Source organism: Labeo rohita, chromosome 10 (genome assembly GCF_022985175.1).
Source record: "Labeo rohita strain BAU-BD-2019 chromosome 10, IGBB_LRoh.1.0, whole genome shotgun sequence".
Taxonomy (NCBI): Eukaryota; Metazoa; Chordata; class Actinopteri; order Cypriniformes; family Cyprinidae; genus Labeo; species Labeo rohita.
In genome coordinates this window covers 6650047-6667426 of record NC_066878.1, presented here as the reverse complement: position 1 = coordinate 6667426, position 17380 = coordinate 6650047, and the positions used below count along the sequence as shown (strand labels likewise).

At 35.4% G+C, this 17380-nt stretch overlaps 2 protein-coding genes across 3 annotated transcripts in view; one reads left to right on the top strand and one right to left on the bottom strand.

The window, feature by feature from the left end:
- Window positions 1-17380, bottom strand: part of opcml (opioid binding protein/cell adhesion molecule-like) — a 196074-nt gene that overhangs the window by 139553 nt on the left and 39141 nt on the right. The window lies entirely within an intron of this gene.
- LOC127171789 (CD209 antigen-like protein A) lies at window positions 2064-4169 on the top strand. Of its 2 annotated transcripts, none has more exons than XM_051120666.1 (5): window positions 2064-2287; window positions 2367-2531; window positions 2646-2773; window positions 3615-3721; window positions 3805-4169. In XM_051120666.1, the coding sequence occupies exons 1-5, from the start codon at window positions 2092-2094 to the stop codon at window positions 3926-3928; spliced, it is 720 nt and encodes a 239-aa protein (XP_050976623.1). In that variant the 5' UTR covers window positions 2064-2091; the 3' UTR covers window positions 3929-4169. The 2 variants fall into 2 exon arrangements, with proteins under 2 accessions (XP_050976623.1, XP_050976622.1); XM_051120665.1 differs by having other exon boundaries at window positions 2367-2561.

The window sequence follows — 17380 nt, the reverse complement described above, 5'->3', positions numbered from 1 at the left end:
TTGTTCATTATCTTCGCCAGCGTTTGAGTTTGAAAACGCATAGATAAACCACACTGTCAGCAGGCATTTCAGAATAGAATGACGAAAACAATATTAGTAATTCTGATATAACATACCAGTTGAGAAATACAATAAAATACGATGTTTTGTTTGTTATATTACAATATTCCAGAGATTATTATTCAGTGAATTAACATTATCCAGCGATTTCTTTACTCTTCAGCCTATTAAACAGCTTATAAACTGTAGTTTAAAACAAAGTTAGTATGACTCCTGTCCTTTATTAATTTTCTCCATTTGAAAACATTCTACATTTATTTTGCTTATTAGTGTTGCAGCTGATGCGTTTTATTAATAAAATGTTTTTATTGTTGTAATATGAAGATTAAATTTAACATGAAAGACTGATAATTTAAAAAAAATTTTTAAGATGACTGAAAGGAGGAAAAACCAAAGTGAAGTATGGACTTACTTCACTCAGTCACTGATTTACTTTATAACAGTAAATAAATATCAGTTCTGCATATCGGTTATCAGGCACATAATTATGCAAGTAATTGGAATCGGTTATAAAAAAAATGAAAAATAAATAAAAAAAACGTCTTTATGTCACATTTGCTTTGGTTCATACTATTAGGTAGGTTTAGAAGTACTGATGCTACGTTATTTTAAAACGTCACGGAGCATTAGAGTTATAGCCCCACAATGGACATTTCAAGTCAGAACGTCACATAAAACACACCATATGTACATTGATCTGCTCCGGGAAAAAACCTAACGCTCTTTTAGCGCCACCCAGTAGACATTTCACATCAAATAGGTCACAAAACGTACATGGCGGTACGTATTCCACGTCTTGTGAAAAAGTTCCCAGAGGTATGTTTTCATCATGAAAAGAAATCACATCTGAATCAGTTACACCAGCTCCAGATACTGGACACCAAATGTGTCATAAGACATAAGAGGGTTTTAAAAGTTAAAATCTAAACTTCAGCTATGATCAAAATGAACATATAAATGCACATGGTGAACAGTGGCATCTTTTAAAAGCAGAAAAGACGTGGAGTTCAGAGCATCTGAACAGAGCCACACAGAACAACATTCACTATGTCAGCAAAAGCATCACTGGTACAGGAGATAATTATTTATTCCCATGCTGACAATATTCACACTTCGCCTAGTGTTAAAAACAGAAAAAAGAACAGAGGTGCAAACACACATTGACCAACACAGGAACAACATTCAGCATTGACAGAATGGCACCTTAAATGAGAGTACCACTTGAAGAATGATGGAAGAAAAGAAGCTGTTGAATAAAGTTGTTATTTTGGTTTTCTTTGTGCACAAAAAGTATTCTCGTATTTCACATGGACTGTTTCATCGATGTCCTTACTACCGTTCTGGACCTTGAATGTGTCAGTTGCACTGCTGTCTATGCCGAGTCAGAAAGCTCTCGGGTTTCATCAAAAATATCTTAATTTGTGTTCTGAATATAAACAAAGGTCTTACAGGTTTGGAACGACATGTGGGTGAGTAATTAATGAGAGAATTTTCATTTTTGGGTGAACTATCCCTTTAAAGGCACACTGTTAATAATTTTTTCCTCTTTTAAATGTTTTACCCAGAAGAAATGATTAGGACTTTTGAAATATTTTAAAAATCACAAGAGATGAAGACAGCAGTCATTTAATATGTCAAAGTTTTTACATAAATAAAGGCAGTGTTTCCCTTTATTATTTTTTTTATTATTTATAATTTTAACAATAAACTTCTGTTTGTATGCCAAAAAATGAGCGGGTTTCATTTGATTAGAAATAAATAAATGTTTAATGCCTTCATTTGATTATCAAAAAAATTAAAACACAAGAATTTCTGAAAAAAAAAAAGAAAAGAAAAGGATTGTAGGGCCCTATTGTTCAAAATGTTGAAACTGTTATAAAATATTATTTTAGATTACTATCATTCATCAGTAGTCAGCAAAAAGATTTATTTTTTTTTAGCATCCTAACAGGATATCACATGTTCTTGACCACAGCTGTGCCTTCGAGAAGTAAAAGCTCAAAAGCAGAAGTTTAGAGGAGTGAAGTCCACATGCAGCATCTCATGTTTAATACCAACAAAATGAATGCGTCTAACTACTGCAATATGAACATTCCCGGGATACATATGATGAATGGAGAAAATGAAGAGATGATCTATGCTAACACAGGTCCTGTAAACAGTCTTGATGTCAGGACAGAAACAGAGAAGTCATTCACCAAAAGCCATCAAACACCTCAACACACAGGTACTGAGATTCATTCCATTATTTAACACATTCCAGTCAGTGTTTATGATAAATTTAACTTTGTGTCTGTGGTGTTCAGGAAGTCACTGGATGGGAAGCTCCAGAGCAGTTACAGTGTGTTTGGCAGTGCTGTGTGTTCTTCTGCTGACTGCAGTTATAGTGCTGGGAGTTAAATGCAATAAAAACACTGAAGAGACACACCAGCTACTAAACAAAGAAGAGAGAGATGGCTTATCAAATAATTGTGAGCTGATTAAACAAAGAGAGAACATGGGTAATCATGAAATATATTAAAACTGCAACTAAAATGTTTTACAGGATACAGTATTCCTTTAATGCAAACTGGTTGTGTTTACAGATGGATGGGTGTGTCATCAGTCCAGTCTTTACTTCATTTCTTCTGAGCTAAAGAACTGGATTGAGAGCAGAACATATTGTACGGAGAAAGGAGCAGATCTGATCAGCATAAACAGCAGCGAGGAACAAGTGAGTAAAAAAAAAAAGGGAAGAAAGAGAGCAAGTTTGTGTTGGATTGCAACATCATATGCATGTATGTTCAGAAAAGTATTTTAAGTTATGATGAAAAGGAAAAGTTTTTCCATATGGTGACATACATCTGTATAAAAGCCAGTTTCCATCGCAGAATAGAAAAAACAGAAAAACAGAAAAACAGAAACAAACAAAAACAACTTTTTATCTCAATTATAACTTCTTTTCCTGAAAATTACGAGTTTACATCTCCCAATTCTGACTTTTTTCCCTGAATTTTTCGCAATTTTTTTTTCTCAGAATTGCGTGAAACAAATTTGCAATTCTGACTTTTTTCTCAGAATTTAACTTACAATTCACAGAAATTAAGTTCTTAATTAAGTTAAGTAATTCTGAGAAAGTCAGAATTATGAGATATAAAGTTACAATTCTGACTTTTTTTTCTTAGAACTGTGTGATATAAATTCACAATTGTGAACCTTTTTTAATTTTTTTATTTAGTAGCGGAAATGGGCTTCCATACATTGGTATGTAATGAATTATCAAAAAAACAAAAACAAAAAAATGTTATTGGATTTACAGATGTGGGTGTTGCACTCAAAAGTGGAGGAAGATGAATGTGAGTTTGCGGCTAGGGTTTAAGCAGGCTAAATGATTGAGGAAGTGTAGTTTACAGAAGATCTAATTATAACATTTATTACAATTACAATAAAAAAACAAACATTTAGATGAATTATTCACAATAAGATCAGTAACATGCATGTAAAAAAATCTATAGGGTGAATTTTCATTTCATGTGGACTCTAAACTATGACTCATGTCTGGTTCATTCCGCTAGGACTTTATTAAAAAGGTTCCTGGTGATACTGGAGTCTGGATTGGTCTGAGTGACTTAAATGTAGAGGACACATGGAAATGGGTTGACGGCAGCAGAGTGACCTTTAAGTGAGAAATCACTGACATGAATTGATTATTATCTATCACACAGAACGCAGCATTGAACATTAAATGTTGTTCTGTTATTTCAGGTTCTGGAGATCTGGAGAACCAAATGGATATACAAAAGAGAACTGTGTTTTGTCTTATGCAACAGGGTGGATTGATCATCGTTGTCATGAAGCATTTAAATGGATCTGTGAGAAGAATATTTAATGTGAGTTATTACATGAGAGGCAGGTTTATGTAATACAGCACATCAAGGAATATTTTTGTCTGTTAAGTAAAACAACGATAAACTGCAAATTGTTTTGTGTGTTTAAATGTTAACGTTAAAACCATTTTCACTCAGAAAAATGGCAAGAGAAATAGCAAGTAACATAGTATTTTCTTGTCAAACGTACTCCAAAAATCCTTGTGCAGTGCATTATAATAAATCATCTTCATTGTTAAATCACTTCATTCTCTATGGTTTTTTGTACTTTTAATTCTGTAGCTTTTACACAACAACCTCATACCAGTAATGCCAACGGTGTGGTTGACGGAGTGTGTTGTGAGAGGCACTGGTAAGAAGAGACATGTAGGTGTCTCTCATCACCTGTTCGCTTTCATTAAGTGAGATCATTCCAGAACCATACCTCTCTGATCCCTCCTAGGATTAGACACCGCTTGTCATGTTCCATGATTTTTCCCTCAGCTCAAGTCATTTCAAGGAGCCTGAAGTAAAGCGGGAGCAATTTTGTGAGACAACGCTAAAACGTACAACCATCGCTGCCCACTTTATGTGCGAGCTGTCTGGAGATGAAAGGTCTTTTTGCAGATCAGACTCCCGAGGCACGAGGTATTCGGCCTTAGGGCTTATGAATACATGTTTCTAAAGCTATACGTGACTTAAAATCGGCTTCAGACAGACACGCTGGGCTGTGAAGTAAACAACGGCTTTAAAAATCAAGCAGATGCAACAGAAACTTGAGCCGACTGTCGAGTCACAGTTTGAAGCACTTAGGAATGGTTATTAAACTGCTTTTCTGCTAAATGAGGGGATGAGGGAGAGTTGTGGAATCCGAAACTCACAGAAAGTCACATGAAGAAATAAGCTACTAACATCAAAATGGCTGACACACCAGCCATTTAAACACGCTGGAAACAGTCATTCTTATTGGCACAAACATGTCTCATTTCTATGCAAATTAGGCTTATTATAGATTGTGAAACGTCATTTTAGTGACTTTCATCCTGTTTTCGACTTGTTCAGGTGCTAAACGGGGTCAGGCAAAATTCAGAATTGAAAAAATGCTTTCCTTCAGTTAATAGTGTGAATTTGAATTGATGTCCCACAGGAGGTTACATTAAAATGGCAGTAACAGAAATCGATCACCTAAATCCTATAAAGCTTCAAACGTCAAGGGTTTTTAAAACTTTTAAACAAGGATTTGCCAAGCCATTGATTTGACTTCAGTTTTTCACATTCAAATTTGAATTTCTATTCTGCATCCTGTTTGCTATCTCAACTCAAAGTCTTTCTCAGTTCAATCCTAAATGCACCATCATAGTCCTCAAAAATATCTAAGTAATAATTTACATGGGTCAGTATGATTTTTTTAAAAAAGAAATTGCATTCTTTAAAAGGAACAGAAGTGGCAGTAAGGACATTTACATTATTACAAAATCTATTTCAAATAATGCTGTTCTTTTTAACTTTATATTCTATTAAAAAAATCCTGATGCAAAATAACAGTTTCCCCAAAACAGCATTATATTAAACAAATCATCAAATTATTAAACTGCTTTCAACAATGATAAAAATATATTTTTTTTTTTTTTTTTTTTTTTTGAGCACAAAATCAGCATATTAGAGTCATTTCTGAAGGATCATGTGACACTGAAGGTTGGAGTAATGGTTGCTAAAAAAAAAAAAAAAAAAAAAAAATCAAGCTTTGTCATTACAGGAATAAATCCCATTTTAAAAAATTAAAAACTGTATTTTTGATCGAATACAGTGCCTTGCAAAAGTCTTCATACCCCTTCATTTTTTTTTTTTTTTTTTTCACATTTTATGTTGATACTTCATGTTGAACTGCTTTAAATTACTTCTTTTTCCACATCAATCTACACTCCATACATCACAACGACAAAGTAAAAAACAGGTTTTTAACATTTTTGCACATTTTTAAAAAATAAAAACGTAAATGATCCCATTGCATAAGTTTTCACACTAGGGTGACCACCTGGCAATAGATCTGTTGCGGGACATAGATGTGATTTTGCGGGACACCTGTGCAATAGATACATTTTCTACTGTTGCTATGTAAATACCGCTTACATCCGTTGTCATATACGCCGATTTATGTTTCTGAGTGCACACATTACAATAATGCGCCCTAGACATTTGTCATTAAAATAACGACATAGAAACCACATCAAACAAACTATTAAAATAAGAAGAAAATAGTGTCTGAAAGCATTTTTTTTTTAATTGGTTACATTTAATAGAGAATATCGTGTTTTTTCGTGTGCGCTCGACCATTTCCGTCCGTTAGTGCTGGATCACTTGACGATGTCCGCAAATCCTTCGCGCAAAAACTACGTTGAAAAAAGATTAAATAAAAAGTTTTCTTTATATTTATTAAAAGAAAAAAAAAAAAAAGAATGGACGTTTTCTTAATATAATAAGAATATAAATGATAATTAAAAACCAACAGGCTGATGGAAATGCGGGACATTTTCTCAATATGCGACGTGCAGGACAAGGGGTGAAAATGCTGTGCGGTACAATGCAAAGCGGGACAGGTGGTCACCCTAATTCACACCCTTATCTCGGACAGTTGAAATTTAGCTCGGGAGCATTCATATTGCTTGTAGATGTTACTACACTTAAAATTAACCTGTCAATTCAATTGAATGGGTATGATTTTAAAAGGCATATGTCTTAATAAAAGGTTTAACAGCTGAAATGCATATCAAAGCAAAAAACATGCCCTGAGGTCAAAAAACTGCCTGTGGAGCTCAGAAACACGATTGCATCAAGCCACAGTTCTTGGGGAGAGTTCAGAAACAATTCTGCTGCATTAAAAGTTCATAGATGCATGTAGTCTCCAATAGCGTTAATAGAATAAGTCTGAAACAACCAGGAGTCGTCCTAGAGCTGGCCAAACTGAGCAATTGATGGAGAAGGGCTTTGGTTAGGAGTGGTGACCAAGATCCTGATGGTCACTGTAGTTGAGCTCCATGATCATATGTGGAGATAGGAGAAACTTACAGAAGGACAAACATCACTGCAACATTTAACAGATCTGGGGTTTGTGTGGCAAGACTCAATCCTCTTCTCTGTGAAAACACATGAAATCACACTTGGAATTTGCAAAAAAAAAAGCACCTGAAGGACCCTCAAGACTGTGAGAAACAGTGAGAAACATTTCTGGAGAAAACTGAACATGTCTGCCAGCCTCCATCCAAGCTGCAGAGGCAAAGAGGTGAGGAGTAGAATGGCAGATAATTGCCAAATGCTGATGTGTAAAGGTTGTATCATACCCAAAAAGACTTGAGGCTGCAAAGGTGTTTCAGCTAAGTACTAAGTTAAGGGTATGAATATTTATGCAATGTACTTATTTCAGTTGTTTTATTTTTAATTGACAAAGTTGTGACAATTGTGTTTTTGCTTTATTACAATGGTGTATGGAGTAAATAAAAAAGATGGAGATGTAGAGGTTACATGGAAATGGGTTAACGTGACTGAGGTGAGCAACCCGAGGTGAGAAATATTTAGCCATTGATTATGGCAGGAGTTACTCATCATAAAAGTGTTAAAATCAGGTATGTACCCAATTAGTCATTTTCACCCCATGCTGTCTTTACAATTAGACTGCAGACTAGTGAAGGCCAACAGTGAAAGCTCACCTGCAGGTGCAGAATAAACATTCAGATAGTTCAGGTGTTGATGTTGCAATGTTTGTTGATGACTGTAAGTTTGAAAGCGGATGACTTTATTTGCTGGTTACAGATATTTACACACAAACAGAGCACGCATCTTCATTTGATATTCTCCCTCATGAGCAGTACTGCACGGCACACCTGCGTGGCCCAGGAGGGGTTATTATTTACATCTGTTGCACGGTGTAAATAAACATATCACTCTGGAGGCATGGAAATAATGCGATCCAACCAGAATAAACTGGAGACACTCCGAAGTTTGTACAACAAAGCAATGAGAAACTCAAGGACACTTTAGTAATCAATATACTGAAAACAAATAAATAAATAAAATCTCTATGTTTGTAAAAACAGCTATATACGTACTGATTATGCTTATATATTGACCCTCATTCCTGTATCTAAATATGTGAGCGATGACATTTTTTGGATTTTTAGCTTTTCCCATTCCTGGCAAACAATGGACACTCAGCAGAGCAGAACTTCTAGAGAAAACAACAGATTAAACACTGAACAAATACAATTTGCTGAGTTCAAAATGAAAATGGCATCCCAAAATATCACACACAGAATACATCTCTTATTAGAAATCGAAGACATGTGGAATTATAAACATGGAGACATTTTAAATCAACAAAGATCTAGAAGCAAATTCATCAGGATATCCTGAGAAATTAAATGTCATAATGATACATTTTCGATGCCCTTCACATCAGCGTATTGATGCCTAAGGCAATGAGGCTCATCCAAGACGCCTTGGGAGTGAGAACGTGTTGGAGATAAAACCGCACCGCCTCCCTGCCTCAGACTAGCTTCCATTCTTCACTGACAAGCCACCATTCATAACAGCGTTCATTAAATGTGTTGCACATACCTAAATGCAGGGGACATAAAAGTCTTCTAATGTTAAATGTATTGGAAAGAGCACTGCTGCGCAACAAAGAGATTCACAAACCGTTTTCAACTGCTACATCAAATCTCAGATCTTTTGACAAAAGCCCTGCTTTGGAACTCAAAACACGCTCATTAAAAACTCATTTAAAGTCTTCTAAAGTTTAGGAATGTGACCGTGTTCAAAGAACTAGGAAAATGTTGTGATTTTAGGCTTCAGAGCCAGGAAACTGATTACACAGGCAAAATTGTGTAGCTCCTTAGGCAACAAGCAGATCTGTCTCTCATAAAACGAGGGAATTGGCCCTTAAACACTCACTAAATTTAGAGATAACTGGCTCTCCTACAAGAAAATACACAAACCTGTATAAAAATGAAATGTATGAATGAGGTCTTTTAATATCAGAAGTGAGATCATCCACAAATTAAAATTAGCTAAAAATGCAGTTTTCACCCTCAGGTCATCTAAGATGTCTACAGTGTGACCATTTCAGTCGCATTTGCTTATATATATATATATATACATATATCAGAGGTCGCGTTAACCGAAAATTCTCCGTCATTCACGAAAATTTTTTATCAGTGACGGAAAAATCTGAAGGCCGTACGTCATTTTGACAGATTACACTGAGGGTGATCTATTGTAATTTGTAGCTGTAATTCCCACTCCTGTCCAGTTAGTGGCGAGTGCACTTCAGTGTGCCAGCAGAGCACGGGATACAGAACAAAAACGAAACTATGACGAATGTTTTCCTATGCACTTGGTTATGCACAGGGGAGTACACAGAAACTACAACGATCTATCACGCCACATTAAAGAGTGCCGAAACGGTATTTATTGCTTGAATTTCCTAATGAAATTGACAGAATTTGAAATCTGGGACTAGCCTATTGCTATTTATTGGAAGGAAGACGCACTATGTACTGTCCATTCAACAACTGAAAACAGCATAGACCAAGAGATCGGTTGTGATTTAAGAATTGATATTGGTTCATTAAAATAAGAATCTATTTCGATTTTTTCTAAATCGATTTTAATTATTATTATTATTTTTATTTTTTTTTTTTCCAAGCCCTGGCGTATTTTGTTGTTTTTAAACAATGTGCTGTCGTCCTGTAGATTCATAATTAAAAGTGAAAATGTGAACAAAAATAAAAGCAATTAAATGTGTTATTATAATTAAAATATGAAAATTAAAATGATGGCTAAAAATAGATTATGACGGAATTTTTTATCATTTTAACCTTAAACCTACCCCTTACAGGAAACATGTTTATATATATAAATTCCTCTGTAAATCACTTTAAGGAGTCAAATATCACCTTGTGATGGGAAGGTTAATTTTTTATCAGATTTTTTGATTATTGATTAGAAGGTGCTCCTGAAATTTTGACAGTACTCCTTAGAAGAAAGGTAAGTGTAGAGCCCTGAGTTTGTTTCTTCTTCAGAACAGATTTGGAGAAATGTAGCGTTACATCACTTGCTCAACCACAGATCCACAGTGAATGGGTTTCGTCAGAATGAGAGTCCAAACAGCTAATAAAAACATCACAATAATTCACAAGCAAACCACACAACTTCAATAAATTAACATCTTGTAAAGTGAAAAGATGCTTGTTTGTGAGAAACAAATCTATCATTAAGGCGTTATAACTTTAAACCATCACTTCTGGCCAAAACTCAAAATCCATAATAACGCTTCCTCCAGCTTCCAGCTTCCTCCAGTTTTGGACTTTTTGTTTTTAAACAGTATTTGATCTGATAATATTTTCAGAGAATATTCAAATCAAACATACAGTACGTTTTTCCTATGGATTTTATATGTCACTACACCAGTTTAGGAAGTCATTCATATAACGACCTTTTTGAATACTAAACCTACATCTGGTTGCAGAAATAAAAAGCGAGGGCTGGAAAATTCTTTTAAGCCTCAAATCCTTGCGTTCAGCCTCAAAGCCAAGCGGTCTACTCGTGTTATTTGCTCTCACCAAACAGAGGCACCACACAGAGTCTTATTCCGTTCTTTTCCTCTTTCACAGTTTTCTGTCTGCAGATGAGAAGTAGGCTGAGGCCTTGAAAAAGTCCCCGAAGCCCTTTGCATCAGCACCGTGGCTAGAGACAAGAAAAGCTCTCAAGGACTGAGAGCTTTAATGATATGTTTGCCACTGCAACTGCTCACAGAAAACTGACAGGGCCACCGATGGGGGAGTTTCACATCCTGTTAGAAGATGTATGAAATTTGCCTCATAATTTTTGTCACTTTTCATCAAAAAAACCTGTTATACTGAGCAACTGCTGAGCTTCCTGCAAATGCAAATATTCTCTTATTACTGGTTGGCCAACAACATGTCATTTTGAGGTGAGAGACCTGAAATAACATCTTCACAAATTTGAATTATGAATGTCATCAGTCACCTTCTTTAGCTATAGGAGTGTTGAAAGGAAGTGTAAAAATCTGTCAAGGTAACTACAGGAATGCTCTTCCCAGCTGATGTCTTTGGATAAGGTTTGCTATTATCATGACAAATTCACTGTGATGAATGCACCCACATTCTTGAGAATGTTGTGGAGGTGGATGGTTTTGACAAACGTCTACTTCAGGCTTTGAAGCACACAACAATAAGCAGCATTCAGTGGAGGACGGGAGTAAAATCAACTCTATCAATTCTAGAACAATGCTTCTCTCATACACTCCAGGTGGTATGCAAAAAGGCTTTTGGTAGTTTACAGCACTAATATACACTGCTGTTCAAAAGTCTGGTTCTCTTTCCCTTTCTCTTGGTTATTTTGGTCCAAAACAAAATAGAATGAAAGTGCTAATCTATTTAAAGGGATAGTTTACCCCAAAATGAAATTACTCCATTATTTACTCGCTCTCAAGCCATCCTAGATGTGTATCTTTTTTTTTTTTTTTTTTTCAGACAAATACAGTCAGAGTTATATTTAAAAATGTCCTGGCTTATAATGACAGTGAATGGTTGTTGAGATTTTGAAGCCCAATAAAGTACATTTATCCATTATGTGAAGTCCTCCACATGGCTCCAGAGGGTTAATAAAGGCCTTCTGAAGCGTATCAGTGCTTTTGTATAAGAAAAAATATCCATATTCAATTTTATTAACCACAGTCTCTAGCTTTTGCTAACTGTCGTACAAGAGAGTGGTGTTCCAATGGATGATGTAGGATGCAAATATGGATATTTTTCTTAAACAAACGCATAGATTTGCATCAAAAGGCCTTTATTAACCCTCTGGAGCAGTGTGGAGTACTTTTATGATGGATGGACGCACTTTTTTCAGCTTCAAAATCACAACAGCCATTCACTGCCATTATAAAGCTTGAAAGAGCAATATTTTTTTAATATAACTCTGACTGTATTTGTCTAAAAGAAAAAAAAAGTCATATACACTTTGGATGACTTAAGGGTGAGTAATTCATGAAGTAATTTTCATTTTTGAGTGAACTATCCCTTTAAATACTGACCTTAAACTTTTGAAAAATAGTGTATATAAATTACATTTTTTCAGATACTTCAAGTTTTTTTTGGTAAGTTTTGAAATGCCCCAAAAATTCAAAATGTGAAAGAGAAAGAAAGAAAGATTATACATAATTATACAAACTGTATAATATAGTATAGAGTTGATGTACTCTTAATTGTACAGCCTCACAGCCTAATTACTTAGATTGAGAATTTATTTTAATAAATGGATATTTAACATTAAATAAATAATTCTGACTTGAAGCAATGAAGCATTATTTTTAAAGAAACCTGACAAAAACAAGCACACAAGAAAAAAGAAGAAGAAGAAATGCCTGTGAAGCATCAGCTCTTAAAAAGAAAAAAAAAAGTCAGTTTCTAACCCATGAACAATTTAAAATGATTTGTGCATATACAAAGCCATAATTTATACACCTACATTCTTAAAGTTACAGTTCAACCAAAAATGAAAATTCGGCCATTAATTACTCACCCTCATGTTGTTCCAAAATGAAGTAAGGACATCGGTCTTACAAGTCCATTTCCAGAACAAAAGTTTTTGAACTTCCAAAATGCAATTTAAATGCAGCTTCAAACGATCCCAAATGCGGTTGTAAACAATCCCAGCCGAGAAAGAAGGGTCTTATCTTTTGAAAGGATCGGTTATTTTCATAAAAATAATACAATTTAAATACTTTATCCATCTCAAACGCTCGTTTTGCCTTTCTCTCCCTGAACTCTGTTTCTCTGCCTCAAGACAGTTAGGGTATGTCGAAAAACTCCAATCGTATTTTCTCCCTCAACTTTAAAGATCATTTAAAAATCATCCTACATTGCTGCAGAAGTACCGACCCAGTCTTTGCAAAGTGAAAATGCAAAGAAGATCAAACATCTTAATAAAAAAGATAACAGTGATATAGGACGATTTTGAAGTTGAGGGAGAACATGAGATGAGTTTTTTGACATACCCTAACTGTCATGAACTGGAAAAGACAGTCCAGACAGAGTAAGACAAGATGAGCATTTGACATTAAAAAGTATATAAATTGTATTACTTTTATAAAAATAACCGACCGTTTCAATGATAAGACCCTTCTTCCATGGCTGGGATCGTTTGAAGCCGCATTTAAACTGCATTTTGAAAGTTTAAAATCGGGGCACCATATCAGTCCACTATATGGAGAAAAACGCTAAAATGTTTTCCTCAAAAAACTGAAGAAAGAAAGACATATACATCTTGGATGACAAGGGGGTGAGTACATTATATCTAAATCTTTGTTTTGGAAGTGGGCTGCAGACGATGAACAAAGATGTTGCGGTTTGTAATGACATGAGGGTGAGTAATTAATAACAGAATGTTAATTTTTGGATGAAGTATTCCTTTAATTTGGCAATGTGAGATGCAAATAGGTTTAACGTTGACTAATGTTCCAAATCTGTGCATGATAGCACTGACAGATTGTGGTCAGATTAAATAGAGAATGAAAAAAGCAATTGAAAACTGTTGATACCTGGCACTTCTGCTGTGATCAAAGGTCAACGCTTGACCTGCGAAGTTTGAGAGCCACTGTTGCAGAACATTGCAGTTTGTAAGTAGGACTTGCAGTGTTCTAGAACACGCTCAAGTTCAAGAAAGGATGTAGAGCATATCAAATAAGCTACCATACTCGGCTGTGTCATGCCTGGTGCGAACTTCCCACAGACCGGGTCTCATTGTGACCTTAAGTAAAGTGTCCTCACCTCACCTCCAGCTAATTTTCCCCTCGCCCGAGGCTACTTGTATTCCCTCGGTTTAATCCAGCCACCAGCGGATGGTCTGAGCCCCAGTTAACGCTTGTATCCTATTCACTCTCTCTCCCTTCCTCCCTCCCCTTCTCTTTCTCTCTCCGTCTGCAGTGTGTCTCTGAAGATTTAACCCAGCTCCCCGGTGCCTTCTCAGTACATTTTGCTGTCAAGGTGCTTCGCATTTGCCGAGACCCGACTCGGGCCCGCTGGAGCTCCAAGGTCGCCAACCTGCTCGGTCCTCGGGGAGCGTCCCGCGTGCCCTTGAGGATAAACAGCCCTTCAGATATAACTAACCTCGGCGATAATCACGGTGGGCATCATTATTAATAGATGTCGCCCCGTCGAAGACACATGCTAATCTATTCGCCACATCTCTTTGAAGTAGCAGACTGATCTCGGGGCAGATTATTTATAGCGCTACAGATGATGCAGTTTTAATCCCTCCATCACTGGCTGGATCCAGTGGTTAGTATGAGGTCAGTCCAGTTCTCACAGAACTAGCAAAGCTGGTGCTGCCTGCTTCCTCGGGGTATTACTGGGTTTGATAGAAGTAAAGAAATCTGCCTTGACTCCTCAAGAGATTCGGCAGAACTCTTCAAATAATCCTTGGCTTTTTAAAGTTATGATGCGACGCTCTGGCACAACGCCATGTCAATGGAAATGCATATGTATAACTATACAAATAGACACGGCGCATTTCAAAGAAACAGAAACGAACGCCTTTGCACGTAGTGCTGCAAAATAGGTCATTGTCATTCTGTGCTAAATGAGACGGTGGTACGCCTTTGCCCCCCAGTGGATCCTATGTAAACTGCATTGTCTCTTGGTTGTCGACGATGCTGCAGGAGAGATGTGCTTCTACAATGCTGAAAAAGCAGAATTCGGGTGTTTGCTTTTCCAAGATGCATTTCGGAAGAGATGCTAATTGAATAATGCATGATTGTTTGGAATCAGTGTGCACAACTGCAATGTTATTCTACAGTCAAGTACAGAGTGGAGAGAAGTGGCTGTATAACAAGTGGGCCTTCTGGGCCCTGTCAGAGATGCTGATATGTAAATCAGTGTTGAAAGATTGTGGATGTTTCTATTATCTCTTGTATATCTTTATATTATTTTATATAGCTTTTTATTATTAGATTATAATCTTTCCAGTTCCCAATCCAATATTTCTGATTTGTCCCGTTCATTTACTATATAAAATAAAATAAAATAAAATAACATTTGCAATGGAGTAATACAAATATTCATTTTCATGTTTGTGTTCATGTTCGCTCACAGTGCATTAACTAATGTCAACATATACAACTTTTGATTTTAATAATGTATTAGTATTTATTTCATTTATGAAGTTACAATATAATCAATGTATTTGCAAGGATCTGTAATACAAAAGTATACAAAATAATTAAATTATTTTTATTTTTACTATTTTATTTATATATTTTATTTAAATAAATTATGAAAAATACATTGATTATATTATCATTTAAAATAAAAAGTGAATCAATGCAATTTTTATTATAAATATAGTATTCATTTTATGAATAATATTAAAATAAAAAAACATTTTGTATAATATATTAAAATAAATTATATATATATATATATATATATTATAAAGTATACATTATTATTATATTATTATTATTATTATTATGTTAATAAGTTATAATACAATCAATGTATTCTTTATTATTAATAGAACATAGAAATTAAAAAAAAAAAAAAAATGTTAAAGGTTCCTAGATGGCATGTAACATCCACCATTTCCTCTTTATGTAAAATAAAGTAAAGTAAAGTAAAATAAAATTAAAAAATAAAAAGCATTCTTAATAAATTTAAGCAAAAAACATCCTGAGTTAATAAACAAAAAATGTACTAAAAATGTTTGCCACATTGCCAGTGGAGTAAGGAAAAATAAACATAATTTAAGACTTACTATATCAGCTTTTTGGAGTACATTTTACAAAATAAATAAATAAAAATAAACAAAATAAATTACTGTGACATTTACTAGCAACTTCTAAAGGAAAACTGTATCTAAAATTAAATTAAATTAAATTAATTTTATTTAATTTAATTTAATTTAAATGGAGTACATTTTACAAAAACAAACGAACAAACAAACAAAAACATCTTTAATTCATTGTCATTTTTTTTTAATACATTTATGTGAAATTTACCAGCAATTCCTACACAGATTTTTTATTTCAGCACAAATATAAAGTTCTTTCCTGAATTTAAAAGTCTGCTGCACAACCCACATGCAAATGATATTTTTCCATTTAAATGCCCATTCGATTGGTCAGTTTATTAACAAGAGCACCCTTTATCTTGTCAGCCTCACCTTAGCTATTAAATTACACAAATTAATTGGTCTACTGATTAAAAACAGTTCATTTCACAACACTTCTTTTGTCTGACGGACCACCACTGATCAAAGCAACAGGTATGGCTACTTTCAGCACACTCCTAGTGCACATTTTCATGCAATCACCAAAACCCAAATACGAAACATCAGATTTGTCAGATCAGAATCACATCGGAGCAGACCTCATACAGACATTGCTCGTTACCACCGATTAGAGCGTGTAATGTCTAGATTGATTTTTATCAGCAGGAGCATCATTCACGAAGCTATGCGAGATATGATATACGACCGAAGGTACGCCAGCATTTTTAGTCAAAGAAATTAATCTCCACGCTGCTCTCCAGCATATCCATCAGACCAATTCTAATAATTCACAGGAAAGGCGTGGCCGTCACACACTCAGTAGTTATGTAGCACATTAAACACCTCAAATTAGGCAATGGATCGCACCCTCGACTCACCACTGACAATTAGTTCATTCTGCTTCTCCATTAAGAGCGGATGAATGACGGGGATGAAATTCAAATGGCCCACTCCTCTAGTTAGCGGCGCTGTCTGGCAATCTCACAGTGGGTGATTTACATGGAATTATCCCACAGCTGGCCTAATCGGGTCAAAGACCTGTAGGCTGTAACAGTTCCCCACATACCTCAATGCATTAACACACTGTTAAACGATATTCACGCTTGAGCGATAGCAGCGATCAGGCCCGATGGATTCTTTGATAAGAGGTCTGCGCGTTCGCCATTTAATGAGATTGCTCTTTGCTTTCGAAAGTGGCAGTATAATGTTTACTTTTGCACACCTCAGTACACAATAATACTTTGTGTACAAACATGCCAGAGTCTGGGAGGAATACGGCGGCATATAACAACAGGCAATGATTTGCACAGCGCCGTGCCTGTGTCCTAAATGAATAGGGAAAAATTCCAAAATACAGTGTGTGACAATTGGCTAACCATAGGTGGCTTGATTGAAATTACTGCCGCTTCCTGGTATTTGACATTTCTTTCAGCTAAATCGGTGAATTGTGTTTCAACGTTGCACGCCGTAATGAAATCTGCGATAATGACAAGGTACCAGAGAGGGAAATAATACCATTAACGCGCAACACACGTCTACAGCGTTGTTTTCGTGCGTAAACATACCAAAACTCCCTTGAAATACGCCGTTCAGAAGTAGTTAAACGTGCGCTTGTATTCTCATTCAGCTAC

Coding starts and splice junctions, on each gene's coding strand:
- LOC127171789 (XM_051120665.1), top strand. CDS start 2,092: ATGCAGCATCTCATGTTTAATACCAACAAAATGAATGCGTCTAACTAC. Junction 2,562..2,645: donor TAAACAAAGAGAGAACATGG/GTAATCATGAAA, acceptor TTGTGTTTACAG/ATGGATGGGTGTGTCATCAG. Junction 3,722..3,804: donor GGCAGCAGAGTGACCTTTAA/GTGAGAAATCAC, acceptor CTGTTATTTCAG/GTTCTGGAGATCTGGAGAAC.